The sequence below is a fragment of the Oryza sativa genome, chromosome 9, assembly GCF_034140825.1.
Source record: "Oryza sativa Japonica Group chromosome 9, ASM3414082v1".
Taxonomy (NCBI): Eukaryota; Viridiplantae; Streptophyta; class Magnoliopsida; order Poales; family Poaceae; genus Oryza; species Oryza sativa.
In genome coordinates, this window is record NC_089043.1 from 5000051 (window position 1) to 5017121 (window position 17071).

A 17071-nucleotide genomic window follows, 5' to 3' on the forward strand; every position below is an offset into this window, starting at 1 on the left:
ATCGTTTTCCCGAACACAGCCGACGGGATTTGCGGTGGTGGGTTAAGATTTCTCCGAGCGGATGGATCGTCTCGTTTTTGGTACCTATACAATTGTAATGGTATGATATAAACATTGTGAATTATAATAAATTAAAGAAATTACATTAGTATGATCTAATTAACCCATATACCAATTACCATACTATACCATACCACTAAACTCATCAATTCATCATCTGTTTGGCACTTTGACTCTATCATGAAAGCATGTGTTTGGTTTCGGGACAGGTGGGATGGGATGAAACCATCCATGATTTTGGGGTTGGGATGATTCCACTCACATGTTTGGTTTGTAGGATGTGACGATCCCAATTTTTCGTTTGGTTGAAGGGACGAGGGAGAGATAGGATGGATGCCGTTTGCAACCACCGTCAACGACCATCTTCATCGACGCTGCCACAACAGTTGGAGCACTCACCTCGCTCACCGTCATTGTCGCCACACCACCGGATCCACCGTTGCCGAGCCCCCTACCGCCACTATCGCCCGAGCTGCGTGCCACCGCTCGAGCCCACCGTCGTTGTCGTCGCCACCACCGCCGGAGAACTCACCCTCGCCTGTCGTCGTAGCCCTCCCTACTGCCGGATGCGCCGCCGCAGCCCTCCTGCCTTCGGATGCGCCGCCGCAGCCCTCCGCTCCTCCGGATGCGCCGCCGCAGCCCTCCCGCCTCCAGATTCGCCGCCGCAGCCCGCATCCGGATTCGCCGCCGCCGCCCTCCCCGCCACCGGATCCACCGTCGCTGAGCCCCCTGCCGCCGCCGTCGCTCGAGCTGCCTGCCGCCGCTCAGGCCCATCGTCATCGTCACTCACGGTGGGCAGAGGAGAACGACCAGTGGGCAACGAGAGGGGCGAGCGAGCGGCGTGCGACGATGTGAGTGGGGACGATGCGAGCGAGCGAGCGGGGTGAAGCTACGTGCCTCACGCCGTGCGCTCGTCCCAGGTGGGACGAGCTCGTCCGCGAGATTTTACCGGATGGATTGGTCCCCGATTTAAGAGGAATATTTCTCTCCAGGGACTAACCCATCTCACTCACCCCTAAATCAAACACCTCTAAAAATATATTCATTCCATCCCATCGTTACAACCAAACCCTACTGAAGATAGCAACGAATTTGTTGCAGTGGTAAGTACCGGGGCGAGACCGCGAGAGAGAGGTATCATAAGTGAGTCAAGCTGCGACCGTTGAACACTATTGCACGCATGTCGAAAACTACTCTGGCACCCATTAACGTACGTACTTGCCTACATTAGACTGTCACTAGCAACGTCCTTGTGCTGCCATGCCCATGCGGCTCTATGCTGTCACTAACAAGACGGAATAGAAGATTTCCACAACTGCATCCGATGCTGTTCATTGTCCCCTCTGTATTTGCTTGCTTGGAAGGCAGCTAAAACATTCATTTTTACCAGTCTTTCCCTTTTTTTTGAAAAGAAAAAGAAAATCATCTTGGTGGAAATAAGAGAGGAAAATGAAACTAGATTCAGCTCGAGATTCATTTAGTAATCATTTCACAGAATCATATTTTTCATAAAACACTCATGTGACTTAATGTACTCCAAGGAATTTATCATCCTAAGTGACAAAACATATTTGTTATGAAAATAGATATACAACGGAGACACAAATTTTACGTGGAAAATCCTTGCAAGAAAAAACCACATGCGTCGACCGGCAATGATTACTATTGAGGAATTGATTACAAACGTAGAGAAATAACAATGGGAACGTCACCCGGCTTACAAGAGTATATATAGGAGATAAAAGAAAAATACCTAATAGGAAACAATATGGAGTCCCACTAGGAAACTAATCCAAATATATTACAGGCCTAAATTCGGATCACATATTTAACAATATTTTTATACAAGAATTTAAAATCGCCCATCGGTTAGACCAAATTTACTACCCACAATTTTATTATTTTAATGCAATTTGAGAGTTTTTCTTTATATAACAATGAATACTATGGATTTTTTTAAAAGGAGCACAGTAGGGGAGACCCTTGTTGTTTAAGAACTTTTATTATATGAAAAGAAAGAAAAAGTATGAATTACCCCTTGGATTATCGCGGTCGACCGATTACCCCCTGAACCCGAAAACCAGATATTACTCAACCCCAAACTTTTAATACCGGACGAATTACCCCCTCAACACTGTTTTGAGCGGTTTTGACTTGAGTTTGCACATGTGGCGCCTACGTGGCAATCCAGTCATCAAATAAAAATAAAAATACCTCCCTTTGGCCCACCTGTCATACCTCTCTCTCTCCCCGGTCGCGCTCTCTCTCTCTCTCGCGTGTGCACTCAGGCAAGCGGCTCCGCAGGCGGAGGCGGACCAGTCAGTCGACGACGGAGGCGGAGCTTCGCCCGGGCGGTGGGCGGCTAAGGCGAAGCTCGCCCGGGCAGCGGGCGGCTGAGGCAGAGCTCTCCCGGGCGGCGGGCGACTGAGGCGAAGCTCGCCTGGGCGACGGGCGGTTGAGGCAAAGCTTGCCTGAGCGGCCAGTGGTTGAGGTAGTGGCGGCTGACGACGAAGGCGGAGGCCGACCAGGTGCTGGCACGGTCCCGTTCGTGCGACTGCCTCCTCATCGACCACTCGCGCATCGGCTCGCCGCCGCAGCTCCTGACGGTGGGGAGGCGGTTGCGGGAGTCGTAGAAACGGACGAGGACGAGGCCGTCGCCGCTCGTGGAGCGGACATCCGTGGAGACCGTGCCAAACATCTCGGACTCGGCGTCGTGGTGGGGGCGGGGGTCGACGAAGCTGGCAGCGAAGGTGAGGTGGGAGACACATGGCAGATAGTCGGTGTGGAGCGACACGCCGGCTGCAATGACGCCCCAGATTGCTCCATCTTCGAGAGCTGGAGCAGCGCCCACAGGGGACGCGCCTGCAGCGCGACGTGCATGGAGAAGGAGCGGCGCCCCCACCCTCGCCGCTGCCATCCTCAGGCTCCACTCTCCAGTGGACCCTACTAGTCCGTCTCGCTCGGCCAGAGGGACGGCCACGTCTCCTGCGCCACCAAGGCGGCCGCCGAGTTGCCCCCTTCATATGGCGCCATCCCCCAGCTCACTCACCAACATGTTCGCCACCAAGGGCCTCGACCTCAAGGACCTCACCGTCCTCTCTGGCACACACACACCATCGGCATTGTGCACTGCCCATACTATGCCTACCGTCTCTACAACTTCACCACTGTCGGCGACGCCGACCCCTCACTCGACCTCAACTATGCCGCCAAGCTTAGGACGCGGTGTGCCAACCACGACGGCATCCTCTCGGAGATGGACCCCTGCAGCCGCATGACCTCTGTTTCCCACGCCAGCGCTCGCCGCCGCGCGACCTATGCCCACGCCCGAGAGAGAGGGAGTCTCATTGAGCTCTGCGTTCCGCCCTAACTTGGCCTCCACGGCGTGCAGCCGCCACGCGGCGGCGTCCTCCACCGCTGACACCACTGCCCTCCAGCCCACCTACCGTCCCCGCGCCGCCGTCCACCTCCCTGCCCCTGCCCGCTGCCCGTGACAGAGAGAAGAGAGAGAGAGGAGTATGACAGGTGGGACCTATATTACTTTAATAAATAAAATGTTAACTGGATTGCCACGCGTACGCTACGTAGGACAAAATCGCTTTGGATTGGGTCGAGGGGGTAATTCGTTCGGTATTGAAAGTTTGGGATAAGTAATGTCTGGTTTTCGGGTTCAAGGGGTAATTCGGTCTACCGCGATAGTTCCCGCCGGGGGGGGGGGGGGGCTAATTCGTACTTTTTCCTAAAAAGAAAAGAGTACAAAGAAGTGCAAAATTACAATCAAAATCCAACTCTCGACTACATTTTTATCTATCTTTTTCAATCTAAACAACAAGAGAATGATGTCTCCCTTAAGAAGCTGCTTCCAAGAATAAAAAGAAGGTGGCTTATTATCAAAGATAAGATTATTCCTTTGTTTCCACATGTTTCAAGCCTCTAGAAGAAACTTTTGCCTGCATCATCATATTATCCAGATTTAAAGAGCTATAACAGATAATATGCCTAAGGATTACTATGGATTTAACCATTGTTCACATTATAAATCAGCAAGTAAATCACTTGTAACTGGTCAATTGTACGTATTATGTTTCAGTGACTTGTAAAAATGAGACATATATAATTAGCTAGGTTAGCTGGTTAGGTACATCCTTGGCTATCTGTTGGAAGTCAGTAGGCCAAAATAACTTTCAAAAGATTGCTGAACTTAGGTCTTACTAATTGATGAATGAGGTTGAGAAAGCTATAGGACGCATGATTGAGCATGCATGGAACTGATGGTACGTACCATTTGTACCGTGCATTACGGCCAAGGCTTTTATGGGGAGGCTCCACGTGATCTAAATTATGGAGGAGGATAGATCACGGCAGGTGGAGTGAATCGTTTGTCTGATGATCATCAAAAGCAACTGCAGATGGCTATTCCAGAGTTATACTAGTTGTATACTTGTATGCAGTGCCATGAACACAACTACACAAGTAACGAATTATCATTAATTTGCTTAGGATCATCTCTTTCAGAATGTGCTTAGGGTCATGGAGAAAGTACGAAATAGCCTCCCCCATCCCCCCGAAACTATCACGACAGTACGAATTACAACCGTAAACTGAAATACAAGACATTTTACAACCTCAACTATTTAGACCGGACAAATAACCCCCTCAACACTGTTTTGAGTGGTTTTGACTTGAATTTGCACACGTAGAGTCAACGTGGCAATCCAGTCGGCAAAAAAATTTAAAAAAACTCCCTAGGCCCACCTGTCATACCTCTCCCTCGAGCCAATCCCTCCCTGTCGTGCGCGCTCTCTCTCTCATGCACGCGCTCGGGTAGCGGGAATCCGCCCCCAAATAGCGGCGCCCACACGCACGCCACCCAAATCAGGGCCACCGCGAACCAGATCAGGGGAGGGAGAAGGAAGGGATTGAAAAACATTGTACATTACTTACAGAAATAGACAAAAAAAAAAAAAGATCAGCAGGATAGAGGATGTCTTGGCGTCAAAACATGCTTAATCCCAAGCGGATTAATTAACCATATACCAATAACTCACCTTATTTTGTATATCTTTTTAATCTTCTACTTTACCATGCAATCGGTAAAAAACATGACATAGTACTATATTTCTCCTAACAAAGATTCTTTGAAAATGGAAGTCAATGGTTGATAGGTGAGGAGATGGCAGGCACGAACAAAAAAGTGTCTGGATGGCCCCATATGTTGGGACTGCTCTGCTCGTGTCGTGTGTCACCAAACATGCATCCCATCCAGCTTGAAAATTAGAATTAATTAGGGTGTGTTTAATTCACGTCAAAATTAGAAGTTTGATTGAAATTGGAACGTTGTGATGAAAAAGTTGGAAGTTTATGTGTGTAGAAAAGTTTTGATATAATGAAAAAATTGAAAGTTTGAAGAAAAAAATTTAGAAAAGGCCTTAGTACGTACTAATCTTCACCGACTTGGCAGGCATGCAGCCATGCAGAGCGATGCAGGTGATGGTGATGAGCTGAATTATTTGGTCTTGGTTTTGGTTTGGTCTGGTCAGGTCAAAAAGGAGGGCGACATACATGAAGCCAGCCATCTACTAGCTAGTTGACTTCTTTTCACCACAAAAAACCCTCTCAAACCCCCTTCACATTGACATTTCCTAGTGACTGTCGGTAGGGCGAATGATAACGGGCCATGAAGGAGGTATATGTTTTTTTAAACAACCCGTACGAGATAGTGTAGTGTTTCTATTGATATAATATGAAAAAAATATAAATCTATAGTCCTGGAAGACTAAAAGAAAAGACAACTACACTACGCATCTACGTCTGATCCTACTGCTAAAAACAGAATAATCCCACAACATCCGTAATGATTGGGTGTTCTAAACGACGCCTCCAAGAAAGAAACAACGCCAAGAATACTGCCGCCGCCCGTCCTAGAGAACCAGGACGTGGTTTTCACCTGAAGAAACCATTGAAAGAGGAGAGAAAATGCAGCAACGCCCCATGGGGAAAGCGGCGTCTGTAAACATAGCCGTTGCCAGCCCGAAGGCTAGGCTTTCACCCGTAGTTCCTACTCTCCCGCGCCAATGAGACATGTTAGATTCAACAGTAACCACTAGCTAACCCCCTTAAATGCGAAGCCATCGTGCCGACCCCTCGTTGCCGGCCGGCCAATAAAGAAGGGTCTCGAACTCCGGTGTGCTCCAACTCCGTCCATGTGGTTGAAGGTATATGTTAAAAGAAGTTTTCACCCATTTTTAGAGAGGTATTAGGTATATGCCTCCTTAATACTTGAGCAGTATCCCTTCATGAAGGAGGTATTTACAATTTATACAGTACTAATTTCACAAGTGAAACTAGGATTGACAATTCACCTTTAATTTTCATCTGCTCTTGATCATTTTTTTTCAAGACTTATTGCGGTATTAGTTTCCTTATTAACACGATGAGATATACATACATGTATATATATATACACACACACACACCTTGCAAGGAATCTTGACGTTGTCAGCTGATCACTTTTGTTCTGATTAGTTTAACTTGTTTAGAATTCTTACCTCTCAAGTGGTTGGGATCAATATACCTCTCCAAGAATTGAAGAAAATTAGCCTCTAAAAATTAAAAACCATTAAAACTGGAGATAGCTTTTCTAATGTTTTCTAATCACCCGTTGCATAATGCTGTGGTACATACTAGTGGCTAAAGCCTTGTGTTATTAACTTTGAAAAGTCAATATTGTCGCTCTTTTGTGACGTGGCCGGGGGTTTGGGTAGTACCTGGTCAAGTGACAATGTGTCAACATGTCCTACGTGTACAATATATATATATATATATATATATATGAAAATGATTCTATACACCTGGGAGTATGTACACCTGCTCCCATCCACCGTCCATCCATTCAACCAGCGATCTACCCGATCGAACCTCCCCCTAACGGGTATAGCTGCACTGGCCCGTTAATATTTTAAATAAGATTTAATCCATAATTATCCAGGGATAATTTAACTAACCATCGCCGATTTTTTCTCACTAAAGCGACACATATCTCTCGTGATACAGACGCGGCGGCGTGCGGCCATGGCGCGATCCATCGGCGATTCGGCCGCGACGCCGGCACGATCCATCGGGGATTCGGCCACGACGCGAGGTGCGGTGGCTACAGGCAATCCGGCGACGACGGCGTGGTGGTTCATAGGCCGATCGTCCTCATTGTTGGTACCAATCCTTGAAGTCTGACTGCTAGATATATATTCTGATTCCAGATATTCTGATTCATGGTCGCTTCTAAATCTCTGCTATCCTTTCCCCCTTTTGCAGTGAGCCAGGCGTACGAGAACCGTATCAATCATGGCAGAGGTTTCCGGGCTTTCGGCCATAACCTGGAGGCAAACCGTCCAACGATGGCAGCTGCTCACACGGATCCTCGATCGACGATGGTGTCTAGTCAATGAATCACGGCCACAACGTCCGGTAGAAACGCATACTGCACCATGTCTATGGTTATTTGATTTCAGGTTCAGAGCTAATATCGATCTGCCAAAAATCAGAGGCGACACGTAAGGCATTTGTTCCAACCTCCCAGAGAACTGAATAGATTCTGAATTTTTCAGCAGCATATATATCTACCTCTTATTTCTTTTTCTCTATTTTTCAATCGACTAGTTGATTCGGAATCCTGTGAGCATGAGCTCATATATACCTCTTGTTTTTTGTATTTGTAGATGAATTTTGTATCATACTTCTAAATTTTGCTCGTGAAAAAGCATATAATACTGCACACATGAAAAGCAATATATGGCTTATCTAAGTAATAGTGGTGCATACTACTAAATCTAAGAAATAGTGTATATACTTATTTAAGCAGTATATGCATCATATATATACTGAAGAAACAAAAAGAGTAGTATATGCAGATACTGAGCAAACAAGAAAGCAGTATTATCTCCTTTAGCGATGAGATGCAGTATATAGTGACCGAACAAAAGTATAGCAGCATATACTGACCAAATTAAGAAAAAACTAGTATATGCTCCGTCAATACTAATGTAGTATATACTGGCCAGAAAATTCAAGAAAACAGTATATACTGTTCAAAGGAATAAGTAGCATATACTTGTAACAAAACAGTACATACTGTTCCAATAAACAGTAAATAGTATATACTTATAAGAGTATGTGAACATACTATATATACTACATTGCTACTAGAGTATGCAGAAAGCATGTACATGTGTACATTCATATATATACTTTGGGAAAGAAATCAGTACATACTCTTTCGGAGAATAAATCAGTATATACTGAACCAAAAGAAAATTAGTATGTGCTGCTATAATTAAGTAAAACGAGTAAAGTTTATACTACTACTACTAAGTGGGAAAAAGTATATACTACAATGTTTATAATCGGATTTCTCTAATCATTCCAAAAAAATTCAGTATATACTCACTCGTTCCAAAAAAATCAGTATATACTCATTCCAAGAAAAATCAGTATATACTACTCATTCAGTCGTCGTTCCAACAGTATATACTGCACGTACCATTAAAAAAAGAAATAATCAGTATATATACTAGTTGATTCTGAAGTAAGTATATACGACTGCTAAGAAAAAGAAGTATACACTGCTACAACAAAAATATAAGGTAATCCTTACCATGTACTGCTAATAAAAAAAACTAGTATATATATACTACTGCTCATCAGTATATATACTAGCCTAAAAAACAGTATATACTGTTGCTTACTAGAAAAGAGAGTATAACTAAGGCACGTTATCAAATTTGAAAGCAAATGCATGCCAACGCCCTCGTTCAAATTTGCACCAAATCCGCTGGGCAGCTAGGCCACATGCATGCGGTGTTTTGGAAATTAATAATTTTATTCTTTTTCATGGCTAATTTGAATGCTAATGGATCATCCACTAATAAGAGGGAGTACATACACCTGGGTGTACGGAAGAGTCGTCATAGAGGGCGTCATATATATATATATATATATATATATATATATATATATATATATATATGACCTTAGCTGGTGCTGGCAGTTACCAGATTCTCTGAGTTGGTAATAATCTTGTTACATTTTCAATCGCATCAAGTCAAACAGCCTCATCATTGGTCCTATATGGAATTAACCGTGGCTAAAATTTTAAATTCAAAAATTAATTTTAAGACATCTTCAATGCTTGTAGTTAGCCTTGGCTTTTAAGTAACTAAGAAAAATATGAAAAATATAAAAGTTTTACTAGTACAAATTTTTTTTGCTAATAAGCTGTTTTGGCTTATAATTAACTCATGGATAACTGATGGAGGCCAAAGCATTGTTTTGTTTCTTGCATTGCATCTTTTTTTTTCTTTTGTGGTAACCGTTAACTTTCTTGTTCTTTAAAATCTCGTGACAATGTGTATATTCTGTTAGGGGAGGGATGGTTGTTACCGTGCCGTAGAATAGTATAAATAGACGTGATCTTTCTAGTAAAAAAATAACTGACGTGATTAGAGCACAAGGAAACGGTAGTTGGGATTGCTAGTCGTGGCTAGAGACGCGCTACTATGTTAACCCGAGCTCAGCGTCGAGCGCTAGTAAGAGCAAGACTAATAATACAGGCAGCTAATCTTTACAGTCTATCTCTCAGCCCACTTATATAGTGGTTAGCTCTTAACTATTAATATATGGTCCACATGTCTCTTTCACAGATTTTTTTTGGTTCTTGTGCCTAATCCAGCTGTAAGCTTACCACACGCTTCCCCTCTCTCTCCTCTCCCCTTTTATCCACCTCAGCATTCAGTCTTCTTATAGCTTTCTATTATACTTGCTCTAAGAGCAAGTTTAATAGTATAGCCAACTACTATCTTCAAATCACCTATAGTCAACTTAGTAGCCAATTCATACAATAGTTACATACTACACTATTAATACATGGTCCCACTTGTCATACATACACTGCGTCTTAGAGTCCGTGCTACAGCTGGCTATAAATCTATAGCCCGCTGCTTTTCTCTCTTCTCTATTATCTCCTTAAAATATGTTTATAGCTGGCTTATAGCCTGCTATTGTACCTGCTCTAAAGTCTAAGAGCAAGTGCAATAGCGGGCTATAAACCAGCTGCAAACATATTTTAGGGAGATAAATAAGAAGAGTAAACAGATTTGTAGCCAGCTCTAGTACGGACTCTAAGACACAGTGTGTGTATGATAGGTGGGACCAAGTATTAATAATGTAGTATGTAATTATTGTATGAATGAGCTATTAGATTGGCTATATATGAATTGAAGCTAGTAGTTGGCTGTACTATTAAACTTGCTCTTAGAATACAACTTAGTATTAGTTAGTAGTATTAACTTTGATGTATGATTGAGCCATCACTTGATTGGGCCAGAGGGCCTACTGGCCTAGAAACACTCTGTGTTTCATCAGTGCTTCTTGAACTAATCAACGTCTGCTTCAATAATTAGCTACTCCAAATATATGGAGTATCCAACCTAAGAGAATCAGGCAGAGCAGAATGAGGGAGGACACTGGCTGGGCCGATGTGCAGTGCATGGCCCATCTGCCCAAAGTGGCCCACACGCGTACGTGTGCACAAATGGCATATCATCTCAATTCTGATACGGAGTATTTTATTATTTATTTACAAAGAAAAAAAATACATCGGACCTCTTCACCTACTAGGAACAAAACGGACGACAAATAGCTAGCAAGGAATAAAATAAATTAACCAATAGTATTATACGGAGTAGTTTGCAACTCAGACTTTGCAAGTGGCATATCACAATTGGCATTTGACCTTTAATCAATGACATATCCAATATTGAATACAAGCTAACCTATCCAATATTGGATTTTCTAATGCCGGTATGTCTCTTCTTGATGATATTAACGCTAAAATTCGTGAGCTGCAATAGTCCATAGTTGATGCTTAATAAGGAATTGAAGTATTCGGACATGTATTCTTATTAGATGTATTTTGATTGTAGGTGTTTATGTGGGATTAGGGATTTTGTGCTAGCGAACGGGCAATCATCAGTAACTTGATGTTGCTGCAAGGACGCGAGAAGACTGGTTAGGGTGTGTTTAGTTCACGCCAAAATTGTAAGTTTAGTTGAAATTAGAATGATGCGACGGAAAAGTTAGAATTTTATGTGTGTAGGAAAATTTTGATGTGATGAAAAAGTTGGAAGTTTAAAGAAAATTTTTGGAACTAAACTTGAATCTAGCAAAAGGGGTCGTGTCTAGCAGGTTAGGGAACACCTGAATCAACAATATCATCATAACATCATTTGCTATCGATCCTATCAGCAATGCTCATTTACTCATTTGTGTTGTAGCAGCTGTTGAGATGGCCTATCAGTTTTGTGCTTGTACTGTGAGCGGTAAGAGAAGTAAAGAAATGTATAGATAGCTTATAGTCAAGTGGGTGATCATTGGTTTGCATTGCTATATGTAAAAATTAGTTTCTGTTGGTGTTGCTGGTTTGATGTGGAGAAGTATTTTTCTTTAATCTGCTTGGGATTAAGCATGTTTTGACGCCAAGACATCCTCTATCCTGTTGGTCTTTTTTTTTTTGTCTATTTCTGTAAATAATGTACAATGTTTTTCTATCTATAATAATAACAGTGGCTTTAGGCTGGTTTGGTTTCAAAATAAAATGTAATTTTCTTCTTTTTTTTTATAGTCACAACTTGATGGATGAATATTGCAGTTTTTTTAAAATTTTCTTTTACCAAAACTCATTTTATTTATGAATAATAATGTAACCTTGATAATTTATTTATTAAATATTATGCCATAGTGATAATAGGCGAACTTCTTAAAGAAAGTACCAAATGGTAAAGTTGATAGGTTTGAAAATTTTCAACATAATAATTTTAAGAAAAATTAAAGCAATTCTACTCGTCGCTGGTATACCATTTGTGATCTTCATTTGTGCCCACCGCCGTCGAGGCTTGGGGATTTGCTGGATCCTGCCATTGTTGCCGCTTCCCTGCATCTCGCCATTCGCATGAAGCTGTTGTCGCCGTCGCGGTGTGATCGTTGCATGTAGGTGTTCTTTAACTCTTTGATGCATGTAGATTTGGGAGTTCTTCAACTCTTTCTTTTTTTTCCTTCATCATGTATGCCTGCCACGATTGGCTCTCTCCTCTCCTTGAATAAGTATATTAATATGCAGATCGTTGCATGCAGGCATGGATCTAGGAGAAATCATCTAAAGGTTGTGCTTGATGCATTTGGATTTGGGAGTTCTTTAACTCTTTCCTTCCGTTCTTTTTTTTAAAAAAAAAAATTTCCTTCATCATGTATGCAATTGATTTGCGCATGGGAACTTGGATTGGTTTGTGCATGGGAAGTTGGATAGTAGATGGATTAATACCTGAGTTAGGAATATAATGATGAAATGCATAACCACGATTTTGTTCCTCAGGCAGCAGCGACCAACCAAACAAGTAAATACTCAGGCTGCCTGACCAGGCAACATTTGTTCTCTTCTTACATGCCACTCAGGTGTGCGAATTTATCAGGCACGGTTGTGAGGGCACCAACCAAACATGCTCTTGATCCGCCGGGTTGTTTAACATTGCAGTGCTTCTTTGTGGATTCCTTCCTTTAATCTGAATAAAAAGGACTCAGAGCTGCTATATTGATTCTTTGTGGATTCCTTCCTTTAATCTGAACAAAAAGGACTCAGAGCTGCTATATTGAGTTCATCAGAGGTATATGTGTGGCAAATTCCACTCTCTATCTTTCTCTAATCATTTTCTAGGTAAGCTGTAAGTAATCTGCTACAATGAAGTCATGCTCACAATGAACAATCAGTGCTATGTAGTCAGGCTTATTAAAATTTGATGAGTTGCATCTGCAATATTTTAATCCTTATGCTCATGCAAATTAACTTTTTTCATATCAGTGCAGTACAATCTTGAGTTTTCAACTGATTATTGATACGTATAATCTTGAGTTTTCAACTGATCAATACAAGACCCATAATTGTAAGTATCATCTTTAGCACTAGAAACCGAAAAACAAGCCCAAAATTTTAAGACTTCCAGTTCCATACACTCTACAGCTAACTTCAGTCAGGCCTACAACAGATACCTTCTCCTCGAAGTAACTTATCAGTACATCCACGAGTCTCTGAAACTAAGCAAGAAATGCATCAGCTCTAGTATACGACAGCACAGTTCAATGCTTGGTAATTAAGCAGGCTTCACCATATAAATTAAGACATACTTATGGTAACCATCTCGCAGGACGTCAGAGAATCACAAGGAAGAAACCAGTGCTGTTGTCAATAACCCCTCCAGATAAATTATAGCAGGCAGGCAACTATCTTTACACAGAGGATATGCCTTTGATCACGCCTAATGCGTGCCTCAAACCAGTCATTCAATTATTATTTCATCTCACACATTGACATGATTTATCACTGCCCTAAAGGCCTAGAGAGAGAGAGAAAGAGAGAGAGAGAGAGAGAGAGAGAAAGGTTATTAGGCATGTTGCTGCACCGGGAACTAGACCGGACTTATTAGTGAGCGAGCAGCTCATGGATTGAATTGTCAAAACTCATCGGCCAGGCTGACTCCATAATGCTGAGCTAGGCTCTTCATGTTTCCGTTCTGTACGACATTCTCCAGCATGTCGTACTTCTTGTAATTTCCATCGAGTAATTCCTGCTGCTGCTTTGCCAGCTCCTTCTCCTCTTCCAATTGATTCTGGCAGAAACACAAACACAACACATCAATGCCATGTTACAAGATCAAAGCAACAGCAACTTGGTCCTGGTAAGCAATAGCATCAAGATCCCAAAATACTGTCCTGCTACAAACACAATACTTGGACTAACAACGCTGGGCAAGCGCATAATAGTTCTCCAGTCATGCTTACGGTTATAGTTACTCGTGTTAAATGCAGAATGTGTACTCAATTATCCATTTCTAAATTACAATTTACAACGGCCCAGCGAAAAAATTACAATTTGCAAGAAGCATATTATATGCATATTACAGTAATCAATTTAAGCATGTTATATGCAGACATTCCTCCAGGTCAACAAACTTGATCATAATTCAGAATAAATATATCCATACATGCAAAAACATATTTAGGTTGGCAGAAATTACGCTGTTTAAGGCGTACTGAGCATAAAACAAACATAAGATGGCGATTCTTAAAAGAGGTTAGAAGCAGTGAAATAAATAGTTCATTTAAAAAGGAGTCACTAATTTACCTTTATGAGTGCCATATTTTCTGCTTCTTGCCTTTTTGCTAGGATCCTCAATTTCTTCATTCCTTCATACTCTGTTCCATCTTCTTGTTTTACCCACCGGAACTCTTTCTTGATGTCAGGGCAAGGAGGGCGTTCCCGAAACATGTCGGGCTTTGCACATGTAGCTCTTACAGGCCTTGGCATCCCGCCAATTATGAAAGGGAAATCATTCATCAAGTCTAGTGCAGCCTTAGCTTGTATTTCGTCATCCAATTCCACCAATGCAGCAGAAGGAATGTCATACGGGATTGTGTAATTAACAATGAACTCCACATCGACAACATTTGCACATTGGGCAAGGGCTGCTTTAAGTACTGAGCTCGTGACTTGAGGGGAAAGATGATCAATATAGATGGTCCTCTTGACCTTCTTCTCGAAATCAGCATACGCCTTCTTAGCATCTTCATGGGATGTCACCATGGGAGCAGGGGCGGATCCAACTTGGGACATGGGGGTTCAGTTGAACCCCCAAACTGTTACTTGTATTAAGGTTAAGGCTCTGAAATTAAAAGAAGAGCCTCTTCCAGATCTAGAAGAGAAGCTAGGGTTAACGAACGAACGAACGCAAGCAACATCCAGACAAAAGTAGTTCCGACGGGAGAGACAGAGAGAGAGATGAATCAGAAAGAGGCTCACCACGGCTGAGATCGTGGCCGGCGGCTGAGGTGGAGAGGAGGAAGGAAAGCGGAGAAGAGGGGGCAGTGTTTGCGGCGAGGAAGGCCGGGGACGAGGAAGGGAGGGAGAGGGATCTGTGGCGGGTTGAGGGCAAGGTGGAGAAGGGGCGGACGGCGAGGCGGCGCAGTGAGGAGGTGGGTGGGGATCGCCGGTGACGACGACGCACGCTCCGACGGAGAAGGGTAGTTGGCGATGAGCCGCTACTCCTGCTCCCGGGGCGGCATCAAGGCGGTGGAGACGAAAGCCCGAAGCGGCGACAAGATTGGATTTTGGACGAGCGGTTCCTTTTGGGAAACTCTTCCTTCCTTTTTCTCTCTCTATCGAGTGGAGGAGAATTTTCAGAATATACCACCCAATAGTTAGCACACCCAATTCACACTACTTTTAGAAAAGGATACACTACTTAAGCGTGAATTTTCTTCATTCCGTGTCACTCCATCCATCCAAAGCTGCACGTCATCAGTTCATCCTCTCGCGCCGTTTGCCCACACACATCAGGCTGCTGGCGAGCTCGTCCTCCCCCACGCCAGCGAGCTTGTCCTCCCCACACCAGCGAGCTCCTCCTCCCCCACGTGTCTGGCCGCCGGCGAGCTCGTCCTTCCCTATGCCGACGAGCTCATCCTACCCTCCCCACACCGACTTCCCGCCCTTCTGGTAGTTGCTGTCCACCATGTAGCCCTCCCATGGGTTGGTGCGCTAGGACACGCGCGAGCCTTTCCAGATGACCACCTGAAGCGGCTGGTCCGGGTCGCCGCCGAAGGAGAATTTCCCCGGCGACAGGTCGGTGGTGCCCTTCCATGAGACAAGCCGCACGCCACCGCGCGTTCGGTAGATGACGCCGATCTTCATGCCGGGCAGGAATGTGTTGCAGGGGTGCTCGAACGTCTCCCACAAGACGGTGCCATCCGGCAGCCGGAGCACGAGGTTGCTAGAGTTTGCGAGCACCGCCATAGCACCGCCGCCTCCTCCCGACGCCGACGAGTTCACACCGGCGGTGACGTTAGTACTCCAAAGGGCGTGGCCGGTGGCGCCATCGGACAAGACTAGGTTGCCGTCGCTGGCAATGGCGAGCATGGAAGCCGGGGAGGAAGGATGGTCGGCGATGGGCGCCGACTGATCAGCAACCCACACAACGGAGCTGGATGCTCTCTGCCTTCCACCGCTGCCGAAGCTCGACACCCTCTGTCCTCCACCGCTGCTCCCCTCTCCTCCGGCCCTCCACCGTGTGCGCCGATGGCAACGACGGACGGGCGACGACGTGGCTGGCGCGAGCAGTGGCGGACGGATGACGGCGGCGCCGGGAGGATGAAGGACGACGGCGCGACCGACGCTAGGGGATAAAGTGGCACGGAACAAAGAAAATTCGTACTCCAGTGATGTATTCTAAAAGTAGTGCGAATTAGGTGACAAATCATGAAAGCAGTTCGTATTGGATGGTATATTTTGAAAATTCTCTGGGTGGAGTGACATGCAGAGAACTAAAGAAAAGGACTATGTACCATACTGAAATTTACCTAATCAAAACTTCCTTGATCATTTCCTGCTAATGACTGTACCTTCAGTGATCAAGAAAAAGATGATTGACTGGAATAGAAAAAAGAAATCTATACACATTTTTACGTTACTTGTTAGCTGTGATTATACAGCAGTCAGTTGTATTGTGGAAGCAGCATCTGCATTAGTAGATTTGCAGAACTAAATGGAAGTTACCCTTTAGTTAACCTGCCCCAAGTAACAACAATAAACACACACACACACACACTTGGTCATATACCTTGTCCAAGATGCGATAATAAGAAACTCTTCATGATTGTTTGAACAGAGTACAAAAGTCAAGAGAACATTGATCCTCTTAATAGCTTCCACTTTCAATCGGCAAACTAAAAAAAGACTTGATTCAATGACGCACTAACAAACTATAGATTTCTTTTCGTTGAACAATAATATTCCCAGTAAAATTTGTTAATAGAAACTTTACCGTTCAAGAAGTGCCCATCTAGATGAGAAACAGTCTAAAGACGAAATATACAGGAATCGTTATAGGCCTGATCTACAAAGAGAGATTTAGGTGCC

The 17071-nt window shown here is 43.9% G+C and overlaps 2 protein-coding genes and 1 long non-coding RNA gene across 3 annotated transcripts; 1 reads left to right on the plus strand and 2 right to left on the minus strand.

The window, feature by feature from the left end:
- The first annotated feature begins 7085 nt into the window (after positions 1–7085).
- On the plus strand, positions 7086–7845 carry LOC112936428 (uncharacterized). The gene is made up of 2 exons (XR_003238603.2): positions 7086–7269; positions 7372–7845. It is a non-coding gene; the product is annotated as an uncharacterized lncRNA (long non-coding RNA).
- A 5495-nt stretch (positions 7846–13340) lies between these two features.
- On the minus strand, positions 13341–15277 carry LOC4346396 (ASI1-immunoprecipitated protein 1). The gene is made up of 3 exons (XM_015756192.3): positions 14960–15277; positions 14285–14852; positions 13341–13769 (listed from the first exon to the last, which is right to left on the minus strand). The coding sequence occupies exons 2-3, from the start codon at positions 14771–14773 to the stop codon at positions 13614–13616; spliced, it is 645 nt and encodes a 214-aa protein (XP_015611678.1). The 5' UTR covers positions 14774–14852; positions 14960–15277; the 3' UTR covers positions 13341–13613.
- A 417-nt stretch (positions 15278–15694) lies between these two features.
- Positions 15695–16072, minus strand: LOC136351841 (G-type lectin S-receptor-like serine/threonine-protein kinase B120). The gene has a single exon (XM_066304264.1). It carries the CDS (start codon positions 16070–16072, stop codon positions 15695–15697), a length of 378 nt encoding a protein of 125 aa, XP_066160361.1.
- Positions 16073–17071: the final 999 nt, after the last annotated feature.

What these genes read in the sequence shown, in the direction of transcription:
- LOC136351841 (XM_066304264.1), bottom strand. Translation starts at nt 16,072, where the DNA reads ATGCTCGCCATTGCCAGCGACGGCAACCTAGTCTTGTCCGATGGCGCC.
- LOC4346396 (XM_015756192.3), bottom strand. Translation starts at nt 14,773, where the DNA reads ATGTCCCAAGTTGGATCCGCCCCTGCTCCCATGGTGACATCCCATGAA. An exon ending in AAAATATGGCACTCATAAAG is followed by an intron (nt 13,770 to 14,284) that starts GTAAATTAGTGA and finishes TGTTTCTGCCAG; the next exon opens with AATCAATTGGAAGAGGAGAA.